Raw genomic sequence first — 21,004 nt, 5'->3', positions numbered from 1 at the left:
GTGTTTAGTTTGGGTTTCCACCTTCTCTGGTCTAACATCAGTTACAAAGTTCTTCAAAAGTTTTAGTCAAATTTTTGTTTAGGAACAGAAAAGGCACTGCGTGCATGATTGAGAATAGAAGAAGTTTGGCTTTTCTCTTCTGTTTCGGGTCATATGGTGCTTCTCTATGGTCAACATTAGTCAAAAGTAAGGTCTCATATTGTTTGATAATCTTTTTGAATGTTATAACGTTTCTGATGCTCATGTCTTATTTTTCGTTTATTAGGCTTCAAGCTTCAAGTGCAAACAAGTATTGGGTGGAGCAGGTGGTTAAATTAGCTGATAAAGAAAGAGAAAACCTGGAGGTTATAAGGTTTCCTTCAAGAATTTTATTCGCACATTAATTCAATATATGGTATTTCAAAGATATCATTTTAAATAGCTTAATTGTTTTAGGTAGAAGGAGTCTAAGTCAGACATGAGTGAAAACAGTTGCATGGATCGTTTGTTTGTTGCTTATTCTGATAAAATGCTTAATCTGATGCTGATAATGTCACAATTGTGAATAAGGTATCATCAAAAAGTTCTACTACTAGAAAATAGAGTAAATTCATGTTTACTCCAAAATCGAAGCCCTTTTCAGTTTTCGTCGTTATTTCAAGGTTTAAGAGACCCAAATCCATATGAAACCTTAAAACAAGCACCAAGAGTGAAAGATGTTTGAATGTTGGACATCAATACAAGTTTAATCTTTAGCTTTTACATGCTACATATCAATAAAGAAAGGGATGTGGTGGTTGAACGACTGTATCATCGATCATGCTGATTTACAGGTGTTTGATTTGTAACTTAATAATATTCTCACTCATTATTTGCGTTGTAAATAATCAAATATTAAAAAAAAAACTCATGAATTTTTACAATTTCTTGACAGATGGGATAACGATATTATTAGTTTAGTTGCCAAGGAGCAAAAGGAGAGGAAGATTGCAATTTCTTTTAAGGCCGATGAAACAACAGAAGGTAAAATTAGGTAGTTCATGCCCAAGTTAACAGAATTGGATGTCGTTGGTAGACATATCTTCGAATTCAGTGGGATTAGTGTGTTTTTCAGTTGTATGAACACCTTAAAAATATGCGGTTAATATTACAGGTTTGGACTTCCAAGTATAAGTGGGAAATGTGGATCCGAACGACATTTTTCATCCTGGTAGATATCCTTTCTTAAAATTTGTCTAGTAGTGGTTGTTTAATATCTCATATTTGTTATGAAGGATCTCTATTCAATCCATTGTCGGTTTGCTTACTTCATCTGCTGATCTGTTTCCATTTATGGTTATGAATTCAGTCCGAATTGTTGGAAATTTATTAAGGAGTGTTTATAAAATTTGATAAAAGTCGTGTGTAATGTATGAACAAAGGAACAAATGGAGGCATGGAAACCAATTCTGGATGGTGTACCACAATGTACATTCATTTTTACCGTTTTTGTAAATGGATGAATAGCAGAAAATAGCAACATACTTTACTATGGCTACCAATTCAGACAATGTACTATAATTTTTCATAAAATCGATACTTCCAACCCCTGCAACGCGGGGGATCCCTTCTAGTTAGAGATAATAACTTGAAAGGGTAACGAACTATTAATTTTGGTCATATTTAGTCACTGATTTTTTTTTCGTGCTTTATTTTCTATTGAATTATTTGAAATTGTTCACATTTTACCCTTATGTGTTCAACCGGTCATAAGGGTAAAATATGGAAATTCAAATAATTCAAGGACAAATCAAACATAAAAATGTTCAATGACTAAATATGAACAATATTTAAAATTTATTACTCTTTCAAGTCGTTATCCACTTTTATAATAATATGTTAGTTTCTTTTCCCTACCGGTAGTAATTACTTAGATTAATAATTTTGATTTCGTCGCTACACTTTGTTTTGTGTTGTGTTTGTAAAAAATATTTATATAATAGAATATGTACCACATAATCATGCTTTAGTTCATGACTTTAAATCCTAGGTAATGAGATAAATGTTTAATTATAGTTTCTTTATTCACCTATACGTGAAACGCCAACCCACAAAAAAGAATAATATGTAGAGCTTCACAAAGGCAAAAATATACATCTACGAGCAATAAAACAAAAAATAAGATCGAAAATCAAAAGGAGCACAATGAGAAGTACCTATAAAGCGAATATACAAAAAGAAAAGGTAGATTGCAAGTAATAACTAAGAATATAAGTATTGATCTATACCGATCGTCTCCATCATCTGTAGTGAAAAACGCCGACTATATCCTAGTATGTTTGAAACCACCATAATTTTTTTTTCCTTCATGATTGAAGTCGATTCTATTGCATTTTTAAGTGTTGTTTTTTATATCTTATACAATAAAGATATATCACACAATTATTACAACATCCTCATTTTTGTGACCACCATATTCCGTTTGTATTTATTCTTAATAAGATTTAGAACCATTTACATGATAATCACTTGAAAGGGTTAAAATTGTCAATTTTGTTTGTATTTAGTCATTGAATTTTTTCATACTTGATTTACCTCATAATTATTTAAAGTTGTTCAAATGTTATCTTTTATGACCGGTTGTTACTGATCATAAATGTAAAATGTAAACAATTCCAAATAATTTAAGAGTAAATTAAACACAAAATGAAATTCAATAACTAATCGTGCCTAAAGTTGTAAGTTCTTTGCCTCTCATCAAAATTCACATAATATCATAACTGAAAAGACAATCAGAAACTATAAAGTAAAACACTTTGGGCCTGTTAAGAAAAATAGAAAAAAAAAAAAACCTTTGGGTTTGATTGGCCTTTTGATTATCATTCATTCAGTCAAAATTCACATATAACAAAACACGATTAAAACCAGAAACCAAAGAGTAAAGTCGAGAACTTAGGCGTGATAGGAAAAAAAAACATTGTATTTTGATACTCTGATATAATCATCGAACTCAAAACTCAAAAATCGGTTCTGACACAACAAAATCGATTTGGAGGATAAAAGAGAAGAAATCAGACAATGAAAAAACAGATAAATCAAAGAAATCAGGAAATCAAAACTCGATTTCTTATTCTTACTTGATTGTTTCGAAGATTCTTGATGGATGAAGGCTTAATCAATCAACAAATTTCATACAAACCAGAAAATTATAAGTTAAAACCCTGAAGAAGATGATGAATCGACGTTGTTATAATTTCGGTCTTTCAGAGTGCAGAGGCAGCAAAGCTTTGTCATTCGATCGATTTCTTCAATAGATTAGAAAGGAGGGGACGATTGGCATTGAAAACTGAAAAATAAATACATGGACCTCCTATACAAGCATCAACAGATTTGTAAAATGGGCCCTACACGATTCTAGGCTCTAGGTCATTGCCCAACCTACCCACTCGGGCAGCTGATGAAAACATTAAAAAGCAACATAAAAATCTTAAACCATTCCATAGTTTTACACGTTACTTAAACTATTTGGAAGTCTTAAACTTATAAAAAAACATAAACACAAAACGTGACTATCAAAAGTGAGTTTTAGTTTCAAAAATCAAGCAAAAGATGAAACAATTCCCACACAAGCAATTGAAATACACCATAACACCATGCCAGTTTACATTTACAATACAAATACATATCTTCACAAGCTAGCATCAATATTTATAAATACAGCAGCTGACATTTATTTATTAAACAATCACTTCCCTTTAATCTATTATTACCAAGCAAGTCGCTGTTGGAGCTTCAATACATGCATAATGTCAGCGACATTTATTTAGTGAATATATCGACGACATCATGGGTACTTGAGAAAATGAGCACCTACATTTGCAACTAGTCCACAAACCAAATCCAGATAGGATGTTGGATCCGGTATACTTGCATTGGCCTTCTCGAATTCTATACTCAAGATAACAAACTTCTTATCGCCCACCTCTTTGGTCGTAAGAATGAAGCTCAAGGAATTATACACCTCCAAGATATCTCCTTCAATCACTTTGAACACAATTTTGTGTAACTCATCATCAACTTCTTCAATGATTTCTTTCGCAGTTTCCTTTTTTCCAACTATGCAAAAACCAGAAGTAGTTTATATATATATATATATATATATATATATATATATATATATATATATATATATATATATATATATATATATATATATATATATATACATGCATGGATCATGGATGTGTGTGTATGTGTGTAGATGGAATAGATCGAACATAAAACAAGTTCATATGTTAGTAGTTTACCATGGTAGTAGTGCCACAGAACGACAGCTCCAGGAACACCCCATTGACCAGAAATTAAATGACAAGCTTCAATCGTTTCAGGGTCGATGACTGAGGTGTCGTGTGGCCTATGCTTGAAGAGTTCAAAGACTTGGTGACGATGACATTTGATTTCAACTTCACGTGTTATCGTTCCTGTTATAGCCATCTCTAGCTATCTCTTTTTCTTGCGAGCACTAGCTAGCTAGTTATCCTCTCTAATGGTAGTACATGAGCAACTGATGCATGAGGCATGCACTTATATAATGGGTGTTGCTAGCTACGTGTTTTTCTACATGTACATCTTCAAGTTTTACATGACATGGAAATTTTAACAAAGATTCATACACCACTTCCACCGTGAGATATACGGCCTTTGATACCGATGAGCGTATACCTTAAACTAGGTGTGAGACCCATCTATTACATGGGTTTACTTAAAAAAAATTAAATATAAAATTTTAACAATTTGAAAATTTTGGATTTATTGGATTTATAAGAAGAATGAGAAAAATTTTTATTTATTAAAATTAATGAATCTTTAATGTATTGAATATAGTACATATATAATCTTTTTCTAATAAATACCTTACATATATATTACCTTACATATTAAATGTGAAATTTTAATTTGATAAAATGAAAAATATAATAAAATGACAAGTGGAAAATAGAAAATCTAAAAATTTTAAAAAATGTCATGTGTCTAAATGAAGGAGAAGAGGACATGTGACAAAAAACCTTCATTTATGCTTTACCGGCGACTTTAGATAAAGTTGTCGGTAAAGCCCCTTGTCGCCGGTAATAGTGTCGCCGCTAAAGGGTTGTCACCCAAATCCACACTTTCCCCCTCTGTTGCATCTCAACCGTTCGATGAGATATCCAATCCAACGGGTGGGGTGCCTTATCCTGTCTAACCTAATACCGGCGACACAGATGTCGCCGCTAAAGGTTTAAAAAAGTCATCGCTAATAGTTCACTAAAAATGACGCGTTACCCTTCCCTCCAGTTTGTCGCCACTATTACAAATTGTCGCTGGTAAAGGGTCTGGTGTCGCCGCTAAAGGTGTCGCTGCTATTGCCCCTCGCAGATAAAAAAAACGCATGCAGAAACCTTCCCTTCATTTTCCTTTCTGTTTGCTTCCAATTTCCTTCACCATTTCACCGATTTCCTCTTCAATTTGCTTCTTCCAAGGAAATTTCTCCCCACATTGTTCCAAGCAAGTGTCTCTAGGTGTGGTTAAAGCTTTGGGACCAATTTCTACCTCCATTTCTTGAAGAAAGGTAAGTTTATTTGGTGATTTCTTTTTTATTTTGTATGTTCATTTCGATTTGTAGCTTTATCTAGTGATTGAATGATAATAAGTTGTTCATATTCTTGTTTTTGGTGGTGTTGTTTTGGATTAGAAACAAGTTATTCATTTTTTTGTTTGTGGTTATTGAATTGCAATTACTTGTATAGCTTCAAGTAGTAGTTTAGCCTTTAGGGACATTTGATGATTATTAAAAGCTGATTTTGATGACTAAATTGCAATACATTGTTCAATATCAGTGATTTTGGTGGTGTTGTTCAGTTTTTCCGGTGAGGCTAATTTCGGGTGAAGACTAGTTCCGCCACTACAGGTTCTATTATTTTATTTTTTTTGTGAATTTTGTATTTACATGTGAAATTATGTGAAAATTGTCATATGTGAAAATTAGATTGTATATTTCGTATTTGTTTGAATATATGTGAATTTGGTATATATATTCCAATGTATGTGTGTTTGATGTATATGTGGTATATTAGTATTTGGTAGAAATTATATGTATTTGTTATAAGTAGAATGTTATTATGTGTATGTGAATGTATGTATGTTTGTTGTAAATGTGATATATGATTGTGAAACTTTTGTATTTGGTATAAATAGGATGTTATTATGTATATATGTGAAATTATGTGTATTTGGTTTAAGTAGGATGTTATTTTGTGTGTATTTGTATTTGGTGTATATGTATGTAAAAGTATGTGAATTTCATCTTCTTATGTATTATGTAAAACTATGTGGTTTTGGTATAAGTAGGATGCTATAATTGAAAAAAAAAATAAAAATAAATTATTGTTATAATTTGAAAATAAAAAACACAAAAAAAATTATAAAATTGTTTAAAAACATATACAAAAACTAGAAAGCTTCTAGTTTTTACCCAAGCTAATTCCAAATTAATTAACCAATAAGTTATATAGTTAACTTATAATCTTCAAATTAATTCATAAGATTATATTTTTATAACCAATAATAATCGGTTACCATAAAAATAGGTTAAAGGATGCTATAATTGAAAAAAAAAATAATAAATTATTGTTATAATTGGAAAAAAAACACAAAAAAATTATTAAATTGTTTAAAAACTTATATATATTTTCATCTCGACGGTAAAAAAGAACAACACAACAACATAATATGTATGTAAAAGTATGTGAATTTCATGTTCTTATTTATTATGTAAAATTATGTGGTTTTCTTATAAGTATGATGCTATAATTGAAAAGAAAATAAAAATTAGTTATTGTTATAATTGGAAAAAAAACACAACATATATATATATATATATATATATATATATATATATATATATATATATATATATATATATATATATATATATATATAATTGTTTAAAAACTTATATACAAAAACTAGAAAGTTTCTAGTTTTTACCCAAGCTAACTCCAAATTAATTAACCAATAAGTTATATAGTTATTTATAATCTTCAAATTAATTCATAAGATTATATTTCTATAACCAATAATAATCGGTTACCATAAAAATAGGTTAAAGGATGCTATAATTGAAAAAAAAAATATTGTTATAACTGGAAAAAAAAACACAAAAAAAGTTATAAAATTGTTTAAAAACTTATATCTATTTTAATCTCGACGGTAAAAAAGAACAACACAACAACATAATGTCTATTATAAAATTGTATTGAATAGCTGTGAAGAAGTCAGACAGTATATCAAGTAATTAATCTTATCTCTAACTTTCATTCTTCATTCTACATCAGAGAGCCAAACAATAACCATCGTTGTGTTATCGAGCATGTTAATCATCGAAGTATTTGGGATCTACCATCGAATGATGACCTTGTTCAAAATGTTGACAATGTCTCACACGAAAATGTAGACGATGTCGATGTACTTCAAAATATCTCTTCATCCGATGCTCCACTTTTTATCGATTTCAGCATGTACTTTCAAAACATTCCTAGAGTCATTGTTGATGTAGAAAGTGCATCTGAAGTTCCTCCGCCAAGTGGTAGAGTCAATGATGTTTCTGATTGCGAGATTGATTACGATGACACCGATTCTGACTATGATACCGAAGAAGACACTGAAGGATATGAGGAAGATTCTGATTAGAATAGTTCTTATGTAATGTGTATTTGTAATATGTGTTTGTAATATGAACTTTATTTGGATTTCTAGTTTAAATAGAAATGTTTATTCCTATCTAAATGTTTATTCCTATCTGTTTGGCTATCAAGCCAACAAATGATGGGATAAAATAATATTAATAAAGCTCAAATCACTGCTATTTCTAATACTAAAGATAGTATAGTATTGCAAGAACCGACAACTCTTTGTGGAATTCTGGGTGCCATTTACACGACCGTGTAAACAATAAAAGTAGAATGCTTAATTATAAGAGGATAAAATCACTTTAAAACTGTCGAGACGTTTACACGGCCCGTGTAAATTAAAGGGTGCCATTTACACGGCCGTGTAAGCAATAAAAGTAGAATGCTTAATCCTTCAAGGTCTTCGAAGTAGACTGCCCTTGCATGTACGTTTACACGGCCCGTGTAAATTAAAGGGGAGCATTTACACGGTCGTGTAAACTTCTGAGAAGCCAAATTCTTCATTCTCTCTCTTCTAAGCTCCAAAACTTCTGTAACTCTGTCTCCAGTTCTTTTTAACTTCCTCCAACGATTTCCAACCTTCAAAAAGTCCCTGAAATATCATAAAAGTGTGTGAATGGAATTGCATCATGAAAAATCCCAAAAAATATGCAAAATGCATGAGTTTAAACCTAAATGCAATGCACTTTTAGGAACTAAAACTACAAAATGAATGCATGAAATGCACCTAACACTATCTAAATGTTTATTTCTATGTAATGTGTATCTATAATAAAAATTGTATTTGTATATCTTATAATTTTTCAGGAAATGATGAGAGTGTGGCTTTTGTTTATGTTTACCATGGCTGCTGTCATGGGTCGTGGACATGGGGGAGACGGAGCTGAGGACCCACCTTTCCCAGGTGGTAGAGGTCCTGGCCAGCACGAGCAGGACGGTAAGTCTTATCATGAATTTTTATTTACTATTTTTGTTCAATTATCATAAATTAAATGTCGTTTCTTATAATTTTTAATTACATTTGTAGTTGAGGGACGTGCCCGAAGGAAAGTTCGAGGAAAAGCAAAAAATATAAAGCTTGAAAAAACAATCTTGCAGAACCAGGGGAAACCAATAGGCATGCAATATGATAGGGACATCACATTTAATTCCGTAGGAGAGGCGGGAGACATGTTTTCCCGAGAAGTTGGGAAAACAATGTGGCAGATGGTCCCTTTTGACAAATGGAGTTGGAAAAGAGTTTCCCCTGATATAAAGGACATTGTATTACAACATTTAGCGGTAATTATTTATTTAAATATATTTTATAGGTTTAACTATAATTGTTTTTTACTTGGTTAACTTTTTTTTTTTGTAGACAAAGTTTGATCTCAATCAAATGTACTAGGATGCACAAGCTACTCTATTGACAGAGAGTTTTCAAGCAGCCTTGTTAAAAGGTTTTCGAGAGCGTAAAGCCGACGCAAAAGAATATTTCAAGATGGTCGGAGGGTATGAAGATATCCGAAGAGCATTGGCAAATCCTCCGGATGGTATGCTTGTTGATAACTGGGCGAAGACAGTTGAGTATTTTCAAACTGACGAACACATAATTGCTTCAGAAATGAACAAAAAAATCCGTGAAAAGCAAATAAATGTGAATCGTGGGGGTTCGAGCTCGTATAGCAGTATTTTCTATAAGAAGGTACCGTACGATACATGTAATTATTTATTTAAAATATAATATAATTTTTAAACTTAAACAGAACCTTAAGAGAGTGGAAACATTTCACAAAGTTCATACCGATAAGAATGGTGTATTTGTTACTACTGAATCGGAACAACAATATGTAAGTATTTAATTATAATTTTATCCTATATTTAAATGTTTATTTATACTTAATTGTTACTCACTTTTGGGAGTTACAGAATCGGTTAGTTGAAGAGCTGTTAGAGCAAACTCAAGGTGAAAGTGAGCTAACGCCCGCTCAAGAAAGAGCTACGTTCGAGAAAGTATTAGGAGAGCGACGTGGCCACATTAGAGGCATTGGCTGCAAACCTTCTGGTCTTCCGACGATTCCACAGCCTTCGCAACCATCACAACCACCATCACAACCATCACAGGTAAAATAGCAATCTACTTTAGCATTGTAAAATGCATGTTGATTTGGTAGTTTTGGTTTTGTGGTGGTTATTTGCTAAAAAGTTTGGTAATTTGGTTTTTGTCCCAAGTGCAAAATATAGCAACGTACTTTGGTTTTCTATCTTTGTTTAAAAATAGCAATCTACTTTAGCATCGTAAAATGCATGTTGATTTGGTAGTTTTGGTTTTGTGGTGGTTATTTGCTAAAAAGTTTGGTAATTTGGTTGGTTTTCTATATTTGTTTAAGAATAGCAATCTACTTTAGCATCGTAAAATGCATGTTGATTTGGTAGTTTTGGTTTTGTGGTTATTATTTGCTAAAAAGTTTGGTAATTTGGTTTTTGTCCCAAGTGCAAGAAATAGCAATGTACTTTGGTTTTCTATCTTAGTTTAAAAATAACAATGTATTTTGATAGTTTTTGTTTATGTTTGACGATCAAACTTATAAGTTTATATATATTGCTATTAATTATGTAGTTGGAAAATCTTCGTGCAATGCTCGCCGACCCGACATGTAGGGATGAGCTTTATTCGTTTTTTCAATCCCAAAATAATCAAGGAAACGATGGGAACGACGATGAGGGTATGTAAGGATGGGTTTTATTTGCATATGTTGTCTCGTTTTGCTACTTGGTAGATTGTAAAAATTTGTTGTTTTGCTACTCGGATATTATGACTTTTGATATTTAATTGTATTTTGGATGTTTGTTTGTAATTTGCATTGGCACTATTATGTTTGATATTTAATAGGATGTTTGTTTTGTAATTAACGTCGATACTATTGGTTTTGATATTTAATCGAATATTGTTATTACCGGCGACACTTTTACCTGCGATATTATCACCGACAACCAAAATCATTATTTAAAAAAAAAATTGAAAAAAAATTACCGGCGACACTTTTACCGGCGACAGAACTTATTACCGGCGACACTTTCACCGGCGACAGATGTCATTACCGGCGACTAGCTTATTAGCGGCGACAATACTCATTAGCGGCGACTTTTATAATTAGCGGCGACAAACTGGTCAATAGCGACGAGGCAGTAACGGCGACTCAGTACCGGCGACGCGTCGCCGCTATTAGTATTACCGGCGACTTTTGTCGCCGGTAATGACCTTTTTCCTTGTAGTGATATATATATATATATATATATATATATATATATATATATATATATATATATATATAAAGTGTTTTTTATGTATTTTAAATGCATAAACATATTTTTTTTACGTATTTTTATAACTTTTTAATATTTTTACATATTTTCATATATTTTGGTATGTTTTTCACATACTTATGTACCTTTTTAAGTTCTTTATATGGTTTTTTAAAATATATTTTTACATATTTTAAAGGGAAAATGACGTATATGCCCTATTAAGTTTCTAGGGTTTACCCATTTATCCATTTAACTTATTTTGTGGCTTTATAAGGAAACGAAGTCGTGAGCAACCTGTCTTTTTAGTCACCTTCACCTATTTTAGTAGGTTTCAATGCCACATCAGCAAGATTTTCCCCATCAGCCATGCCATGTCATCGATTACCATTACCCCACCCCATACCCAATACCCTTCTACTCTTCCCTACAAGAACTTCAATTCACTGGTGACCATCTCCGGTTCGAACCACCTGTCAAATAATTTGCCCCCTTTTCCATTTGTCACCCATTTCTTTTATACGAATCCTAACCACACTTTCACTCTGATCTCTTGATCTCTCAACAGAAAACAAAGCAATTCTCTATCTCCAGTCATTCTTGTCGGCCTTAATTGCGACTTTCTCACCACTTCATATTTTCCTATCTCCTCTTTCTCTCTGTATCTCTACATCGATATATAAATTAGGGTTTTTGGCCCTTTAATTGGTTCTTTTAGATGAGTGCCTTGTCGGGCCTGTTGCTTACAATATTAAAGACTTCGATGAATCATCTGTTGGTACAAGTATTGTTGCCACTGCTACAACTGATACTTTTGCTGTTAACGAGCCTCTAGAAGACGTTATTGTTGTTGATTCTGGTGCTTATGGTGGCGACGATAGTGAAATTGGTAAATGAGGTGGAAGTGCAGGGGATCCTCTGAGAAGTTGTTGGCAAGGGAGACCGGAATCGGGTTGATGGACTGGTTTTATGCGTCCAAGTTTCCGACTCGATTTGGTTTTACGATGGATGGGTATACTGATCGGAAGAATGACCAAAGGCTTGATGATTGTCTTCACTATTGCATTGTTGCTGGTAAAAAGGTTCTTGAAGATGCTGATATTGGTAGTGATAAATGCTCTAAGGTTTGTTGTTCTATTGAATTTCAATCGTTTTTCATGCTTGGATCCGATTGCTATTTGGGTAATTTGAACTGTATGAATGGAATTTGGTGGATGTGTGTGGATTTGGGCGATATTAAAAAATTGAAAATCTATGAAGAATTAAAATGACACTGTAACATCCCAAAATTCAAGGCCAAAAATTTCGTTTTTAAATACATTATTATATAAAACCATCAGTATAAAAACATTAATATTAATATCTCATGTCAAAACCAAAGTGTCAATAATCAAAACATATTATCATAAAACCATATCAGAGTGTAATCCCAAAGATCTCATGTGCGGAAAACATAGTGGGATGCGTTACGATCAAGCCGGCTCCTTTCCTTTGGAAACGAGTACCTGAAACCAAAACTATAAACCGTAAGCACAAAGCTTAGTGAGTTCCCCCATCATACCACATACCATACGATCATATAACATACATATACTGTCAGCCATATCTGGGTGCCCGACCTACCCCTTCGGTCCTCTCGACCGGATACTGCCTAGCATATCTGGGTGCTGGCCTCCCCTTCGGTCATCTCGACCGGATACTGCCTAGCATACCTGGGTGCTGTGCTCCCCTTCGGTCCTCTCAACTGGGTACTGCCTAGCATATCTGGGAGCTGACCTCTCCTTCGATATCTTTCAATCGGTAACCGGGGACTATTTCACCCCTAACACTACCACATAAAACCATAACATAAACACATAAGTCATATACTGCCTAGCATATCTGGGTGCTGGCCTACCACTTCGGTCCTCTCAACCGGTAAGTGGGGACTCTTTCATCCCCTACTGCTACCACATAATATCATATCACATATATCATAATCTGTCTAGCATAGTTGGGTACTAATCTACCCCTTCGGCCCTATCGACCGGTAACCGGGGACTATTTCACACCCCTACTACCACTATCACATAACATCATATCATGCTAGCACATAAACATAACAGGTAGTAGCAAACATAGACAGTTATCACAAAGACAATCATCTAACAACAACTCCTACTGGTGGGTCGGCATTGTGGCCGTAGACCCACCGCTACTGGAAGGTAACTCACCTCACACTGCTGAAGTCCCATAGACATAATCCCACCCTGCTGAAGTCCCGCAGACTCAACCCCAGCTGCTGGCTGACAGATTCCCGATCTATCAATATCAAAACATCACCCAATTAGCGATTGGGTTCCACTACATAACCAATTACATACTTTGGGTAATTACTATATTACCCCTAGCTTCGCTTATTCAAGCCCAAGGCCCAATTCATAGGCCCAAAGTCGAATAGGACTCAAAGTCCATCATATGGCCCAATTTTCCAAATTGGGCCCAAACCCCTTACATGACTTTATTCTAAGGCCCAACATCATATATAATCATTAAGGCCCAACTATGGCCCTATTTTCCAAATTGGGCCCAATCCCTTACATGGACCTTGCCCTAGGCCCATTAAATTATTTTAGTCCACACTATTATTCTTGGATGGCCCATTAATAAACCAATCATCAAGGCCCGAAAGAAAGGCCCAACAATAAACACAAGTGAAGTTAGGGTTTCTCATAAAATGCCGATTAGGGTTAAGTTTCCTACTTAACCCATTAAAGACTTAATCCACTAAGGACTTAATCCATTAAGTCCAATATTGCTTAGATTAGTTTTTGCCAATGGTTATTATTTAATATCTCCTGTTATTAAATAATTCTCGTGCATGTCCCGATTAATTTTCAAAATTAAGGTTTTATCGCCATTAGGGTTTCCAACCCAAATACTAGTCCATTTATTAATTTGTTGGGCTTCTAGGTCAATTAGGGCTTTATTGGGCCCATTAAGCCCACTCGAATAATATTAAAGTCCATTAGGGTTTTCATTAAGCCCATTAGAGTCCATTAAGCTTTATTGGGCCCATTTGAGCTTACAAGGCCCATTAGGGTTTCAAGCACCCCTCCCAAACGAATCAACTCACAAGGAAAACACACCGCCACCCGACACGGCGGTCGGTGGCGGTAGGAGGCGGCAGCGACCACCTTAAGGTGGTAGTTTTCAAGTTCTTTCATTATTCCGACACTATAACAAATTACAATACAAATCCCGAATCACACACACACTCACTAACATACACATACACACGCACAGCCACCCAATTGGTGGCCGACGGTGGTGCAAGGCGGCATCCTTGTGATTTCCGGCTAGACAAATAACCCACAACACATATGAACACCAAACAATTGACTAAAGTTAAGTCACAAATGAAATATGCACACCAAGCATCGCCTAATAGCAGTGGTTGGTGGCAACAAGGTCGGCGGCCATAGAAACGGCGCCTTGGAGTGGCGGCAGTGACGACGGTCTGAACAAACCCCGAGGAGTAGCGATTGGAACTGGTACATCTCGTCGGAATACCCTCGCAACAGAAACACAAGACCGAGGTCGCTCACCAACAGCTTAATCTTCAACGGCTGCAGTGAAGCGGCAACAAGAACTCCGTCGATCACCTCCCACGCATTAACGCTTCCCATTTCGAAACCTTTTCTAATCGTTATTTATCTTCATATGCATATATCTCTGTAAATTTTCTGATTGAAATGTGTTCAGGATCTGCTATTTATCCATTTAGAGAACAAAAGGGTGTTTAGATGTTAGTGTTTGGGTAAACTGTTTGAGAGGAAGGTTGAGAGGAAAAAGACGATGGTGGATGTCTGGTAGATTGTGTGTGTGAGAGAGAGAGAGAGAGAGATGTGGGTCCAAAGGTAGGAAAAATTAAAAGTCAACGTGGGAAATTTGGTCAACAAATGTCATATGACAAAGGGTAACCGGATGACCCCTTCACTTTGGTCAAAAGGACGTAATCGACCCGAAAAAAACGACTGAGCTCCCTCCTAAAGCCAAGAAAATAGTTTAGGGACTCCACGGATAAACCCTAGAAAGTTTGTAGGGCTAAGATGTCATTTTCCCTATTTTAAATGTATAAATGTATTTATTAACATATTTGTATGTAATTTTTAAATTTTTTGATGTATTTTGGTAAATTTTTTATGTAGTTTTTTTTACTTCAAGTTTCATTTTAACCTACCTATAAGATCTTACAAATGAAGAAAAAACAACACTAATGTATTTCAAAACAAACATTTGTAAAGATTATGTTTAGAAATCAACGTCATTTTTGTAGCTGTTTTTTTTATTCGATTTTAGATAAACAATGTTTACAAATATCAGTAAGGATATTTGTAAACTGATTTTATGAAGAAATGGAAGACTTTATATGTAAAAAAGGCATTGATTGTTAATGGTCATGGTTTGAAAACAAAAATATTTGTTTTGAAGTACTCTATAATACTTTTTTTTTCTTCATTTACAAGGTCTGATACTTAATTTATAATGAAATTTAAAGTAAAAGATATATAGATATGTAAAAAAAGTTACCAAAACGCATAAACATACTTAAAAGGTATAAATGAATATGTAAGAATACTTAAAATTACATAAATATGTGACAACTATACTAATATACATAAAAATTCGTAAAAATACTAAAAACTTCATATAAATACGTAAAAAAGAACTTTACACATTTAAAATACATAAAAAACGAAAAAAAAAACTCATATAAAAAACATAAAAATCTTTAAAAAGTGGAGAAACATGTAAAAAAATATATAAAAAAATACTTAAACATACTTAAAAAATACATATAAATAAATAAAAATACGTTTATATATTGCATAAAAAATTTCAATAAATCTATAGAAAAATCTCATTATTTTGGAAAAATTTGAGAATTTGGTCCCTTGACTTGTTAAACAGATCATAAGAGGCTTAAGTGAAAATTTTATTGGTTTCTTGAGGTTTTCTATTTAGAACAATAATTTTAACACTTAATAGTTAATTTTCCTAAAATAATAAGACTTTTCTATTGATTTCTTTAATTATAAAAGAGAAAGTGGAAGGGGCATTTAGTTCTGCCTAATTTAGTAAAATATATAGGCGTATTCTACGTTAGAAAGTTAACGAGTAAAAATCCAATGACTTCTATATTACAAAAACTAGGTGTGAAACCCGTGTAATACACGAGTTGATTAAAACAAAAGCTAAATATTTAGGTTTAAATATCAAAATATCAGCAGTGTGTTTTAACTTGACTATTGATAAAATCATCGTGTTGTACAATCAAATACAAATTTTAATTATCGAAAAAAAAACTACAATCCTATATAGTAATATAATTGTTTTATTTAAAATAATTATAATGAAATAATTTAGTTTGTTAGTAACTTCTATTATTTTCTTATTCTCAAAAATATGTTTAAATAAATTCTATTTGTAAAATAAATAAAAACACAAATACAAGCTAGATAAGCATGTTGTTGGTGTCATTATCAAAAAGTTTTCGTATAATATATTTTGATATTTTTAAGATATATCTAAATTATTTTTAATCCTACAAACTATATAATATTAGATTGAATTGAAATTCATCATATAAATGGTTTTATATTATATTTTAATTATAATGTTCAGTTGAAATTTGATTTTTATTTTCAGAAAAAAATGAAAGATTATGGTGAGAATAAAATCATGAAATCCTTCTTTGTGAATTGTTGAGCAAATCAAGGACGTATAAGTATACATGGAAATTAGGGATATAAAATAAGAAAGGAATAAACCATATTTAAAACATTTAATACATTACATATTTAAATAATATTTTATGTGGATTTTTAATTTTAAAATTAGAAAAAACCTAGATTTTGACATTTGGATTTTATTAATCCAAAAAAACTATAAAATTACAGATATCAAAAATAGTAAGAGAATGACATGTGGCATAATGATTTTCATTTATTAGTATATATAGAAGATATTTAACTCAAATTTTTTCTTTTATATCGTTTTAGGTGTGTCTAATTTACCTAAAGAATTAAAAATGTTGCAAAAAAATAAAATGTCAAGTTAAAAGTTTCGAGCTAACACGTTTATTTTGTAAGTAGTATGTATCGAGTTAACGTGTAATTTTAGTTTTTTTGCTACCTTTATATACAATTAAAAAAATCCTTAGCAAATATTACAATATTACTAACACATGCTTAAATAAAACAAATTTACCCGGACACAATTTCTTGCATGCTTGCATCACCTGCGGTTATTTATCCTTTATTACTTCAACATATCACGCTTTTTAATAGAATATCATAAAAATAGCTACATAAATAAAGATGTTTTAATAAAATAACTATAAATTTAAGAATTTCCACACAATATCACATATTTTTGGAATGAAATCCAATCAAAAGGATGGACCTTAATAAATTTTTTTCACTACAACTGTTTTGCATTTTCTATCAGTTGTATTTAGAATATGAAATTGATCTTAAAGTAATATTCAAGAGAGTTGATCCGTACACAACAATTGGTGCTTTAAAATGTTATACGAATCACTTCCCGATATTCAAGGCTTCAAATCATTTTTTAAGTCAAATGAGTTCATCCAATGACATTAATTCCACTATTAAAAAAGGGGCTAAAATTACGCAATTGAAACCATCGGAATTCCGACACATTTCTATAACATTAATATGTATATATTAATTCTTGGGATAAGACTTAAAAGGGTAATATATTTTTCGATTTGTATATATTTAGTCGCTGAGTTTATTTTTGTTCATATTTACCCCTTCAACTTGTTAAACTATACACATTCAGTGCTTATAACCGACTACTCCATGTTAGCCGGTTAAAATGACTTAGTAAGGTAATATATTTCTCACTTTGTACACATTTAGTCCTTAATATTTTTGTACATATTTATTCCTTAGTATTTTTTTTTTGTTGCAAAATAAGTCATTTTTTAATTTGTACTCATTCAGTACTTATGAATGATTTCTTTAGGTTTTTTTTCACGACATCTCACATGTGACATTTATAAATGAGGTGTTTGGGGCTTTTGATGCTTATGTCCATCGCGATCTCAACTACTTGGTTGCTTAGGTCATGTGTTATGAACGTCATAACTTATTTATACGATCTCGGATTTTAACGATCTTTATATCCATGTGTTCGTATTTCAGTCTGCTACAACTTTCATTTAGACTACTTCCGTTAAAAAGTAATTTATTTTTACTTACGATCTTTATATCCATACATTTTTTATGAATACATGTATGAATGTTTTTTTTTATGAAATCGTAAGTAAAAATATATTGCATTTTAATAGGAGTTTTCTTAACGAAAGTTGTAGCAGACCCAAAAAACGAATACATGGATATAAAGATCGTTAAAATATGATATCGTATGAAGAAGTTATGACGTTCATAATACAATACCTAAGCCAAACCACAAGACCTATGCAACCAAGCAGTCGAGATCGTGATGTACATAAGCATCAACAGCCCCAAATACCTTATCAGTTATTGTCTTATGTAAGATGTCGTGAGAAAAACCTAAAGAAATTATTAATAAGTACTGAATGAGTACAAAAACAAAAAAGACTTACTTTGAAACAAAAAAAACATTAAGGACTAAATATGTACAAAAATATTAAGGAATAAATGTGTAAAAATAAGAAATATATTACCCTATTAAGTTATTTTTCCCGGCTAACCTGAAGTAACCGGTCATAAGGACTGAATGTCTACAGTTTAACAAGTTGAAGAGGTAAATGAGGACGAAAAAAAACTCATTGACAAAATATATACAAATCAAAAAATATATTAGTCTTTTAAGTCCTTTAATTCCCAAAAGCTTATGAAATAGTACAGTTTCAACTATTCAAACTTTTGCTACAATTCTTTTTGGGTTGACATGTTTAGTCCTTTTATTTCTATGACTTATCATATATGATCTTGAGATGGTACCACTTTCATCTTTAACAACACCGACTAAGGGTGAGCGTAATAACCAAAAAACCGAACCAAAACAAAATTAACCGATATAACCGAACCATAATAACTGAACCATTTTAAAAACCGTTGGTCCGGTTTCTAATTTTTGTTAACCAATAACTAACGGTTTGGTTATGGTTTTAGAGGTTAACCAAACCATTATTAATTGAACCGCTAACTTTATATTTTAATATAAATTATAGATTATATATAAAATAATATAGTCAAACTTATTTAAGATCCATTAAAAATTTGAAAATATAATCCATTAATCCTCACTTATCAGGAGACGAACGAACAATCAAACCATCAAAGGTTGCTCACGCAGACACACACAATTTTCCAATCATGCATTGAGTTAGATTATTGATTAATGATGTAATTCCTAACCGGCTAATTCTACAATTTGTAAACATTATTCACAATTAGTTTAATATTCACACTCATAATCTTAATCGAAGGCTTCTCACGCCGTTAATCCTAATCAAAGATTATTTTGACTTTGTAGTCTTATTCGCAGTATTTTTTTGACTTTATAATCAAGACTTCTAGATAAGTTAAATTTTTGGTTCTTCTTGACTCTATGATATATTAAGAATGTACTTTTTTGAATTTTTTTATTTATTGTTTTTTACTTAATCACATTGAATGTATATGAGTGATTATCTTTTTCTTATCCAACAACACATAATATGAATATTTGGCTCTTTTATTTTATATTTTTGATTTAAACGTATTTATGTATTTAATGTGTATGAATGTTTGACTTGATTTTAATATTAATATCAATGATCAGTATAAAAAATTATTAATGCCGATTTTTTTTAATGTTTTATATTTTTATTTAATGCTTTTTATTTTGAATGTGACTATGTGTTATCTCACTCTAAGTATTAAAGGTACACATTTTATTCTATTACTATAAGCTAGGTTACGAACATTGGCGTCGAGGACTTTTTGGTATTCTATCTTCGTTTTTATGCCAATATACTTTCGACATTTATATTATTTTGAACATTATGGTTAACCAATATTAACCATTAACCAAAACCGTTAACCGATAAAAACCATTAACCGTAACCAATATTAACAATACCCAATGGCTACCAAAATGCATTAACCAATCATAATGGATATGGTTCGGTTTTAACCAATAACCGAACAAAACCGCCCCATACCGACTTAAACAGATCGATTATCTCTAATCTTTTTCTATACGTTTCACCGCTCCCCTCTTGCAATAATCACCGGCATATGCCTTTCGCCTCCGCCTCCGCTTGACAAACCTCCTCACTCCTCCGACTTCCAACTGCGATGGCCCTTGATGCGATTACTATCATCGAATCTAACCATGAGCCCTAGAAATCAGTGTCACCTAAACTCACTGCTCCTAGAAAGAATGAAAATTGTTAAGTGTTTTAGCATATTTTGAGCCAATGGATTTAGAGCACGTTGCACCAAAATTGTGAATCAATTGATGTTTTGTCGAGGCATTGCAATTGATTCAACTCCTACAACAGAAAACATTGCATCTAGAGTTTAGGCCATTTAATTGAAGGAAATGGAATTGAGCCTTTTTCTTAGGAAAACTTTGATTTTTGAAGATAATATTGCTTGTGAATTCTTTGTAATCTAATGTTCCACCAACCTTCATCACTTTAACCTATCTAATATTTTCATAAAACTTGTCATTGCATAGGAAAGGAAGAAGATGACTGGTCTAGGTCTTACCAACACTAAAGATGACAACTTTGGGGAATGGAATTCTAAGGCATACAACATATCTATAAACCATTGTTTTTCCAGCTTTTTGTATATTACTTATGCTTTAACTTTGTCCTTTTCTGCTCCTATAGGTTGTTATAAATGGTGAAATGATATAATACTCTGAAATCTCTGGCTGTTACATTCTCCTGTCCATAGACAATCTCCATTTGAGAGATAACTCAAGTAAGCATGAAACCATTAGTTTAATCCAATTTTTGTTCTGATGCAAGTAACCATTAA

General features: G+C 32.2%; 1 protein-coding gene and 1 long non-coding RNA gene across 2 annotated transcripts; one reads left to right on the top strand and one right to left on the bottom strand.

The window, feature by feature from the left end:
* The first annotated feature begins 275 nt into the window (after window positions 1-275).
* LOC128132613 (uncharacterized) lies at window positions 276-1,119 on the top strand. Its single transcript, XR_008230829.1, has 3 exons — window positions 276-549; window positions 642-812; window positions 914-1,119. It is a non-coding gene; the product is annotated as an uncharacterized LOC128132613 (long non-coding RNA).
* Window positions 1,120-3,568: 2,449 nt separating this feature from the next.
* Window positions 3,569-4,521, bottom strand: LOC128132612 (MLP-like protein 31). The gene is made up of 2 exons (XM_052769253.1): window positions 4,266-4,521; window positions 3,569-4,074 (listed from the first exon to the last, which is right to left on the bottom strand). Exons 1-2 carry the CDS (start codon window positions 4,450-4,452, stop codon window positions 3,803-3,805), a joined length of 459 nt encoding a protein of 152 aa, XP_052625213.1. The 5' UTR covers window positions 4,453-4,521; the 3' UTR covers window positions 3,569-3,802.
* Window positions 4,522-21,004: the final 16,483 nt, after the last annotated feature.

Source organism: Lactuca sativa, chromosome 3 (assembly GCF_002870075.4).
Source record: "Lactuca sativa cultivar Salinas chromosome 3, Lsat_Salinas_v11, whole genome shotgun sequence".
NCBI classification, from domain to species: domain Eukaryota; kingdom Viridiplantae; phylum Streptophyta; class Magnoliopsida; order Asterales; family Asteraceae; genus Lactuca; species Lactuca sativa.
The sequence above is the reverse complement of the archived record's forward strand: the minus strand, read 5'-3'. Positions and strand labels throughout refer to the sequence as shown.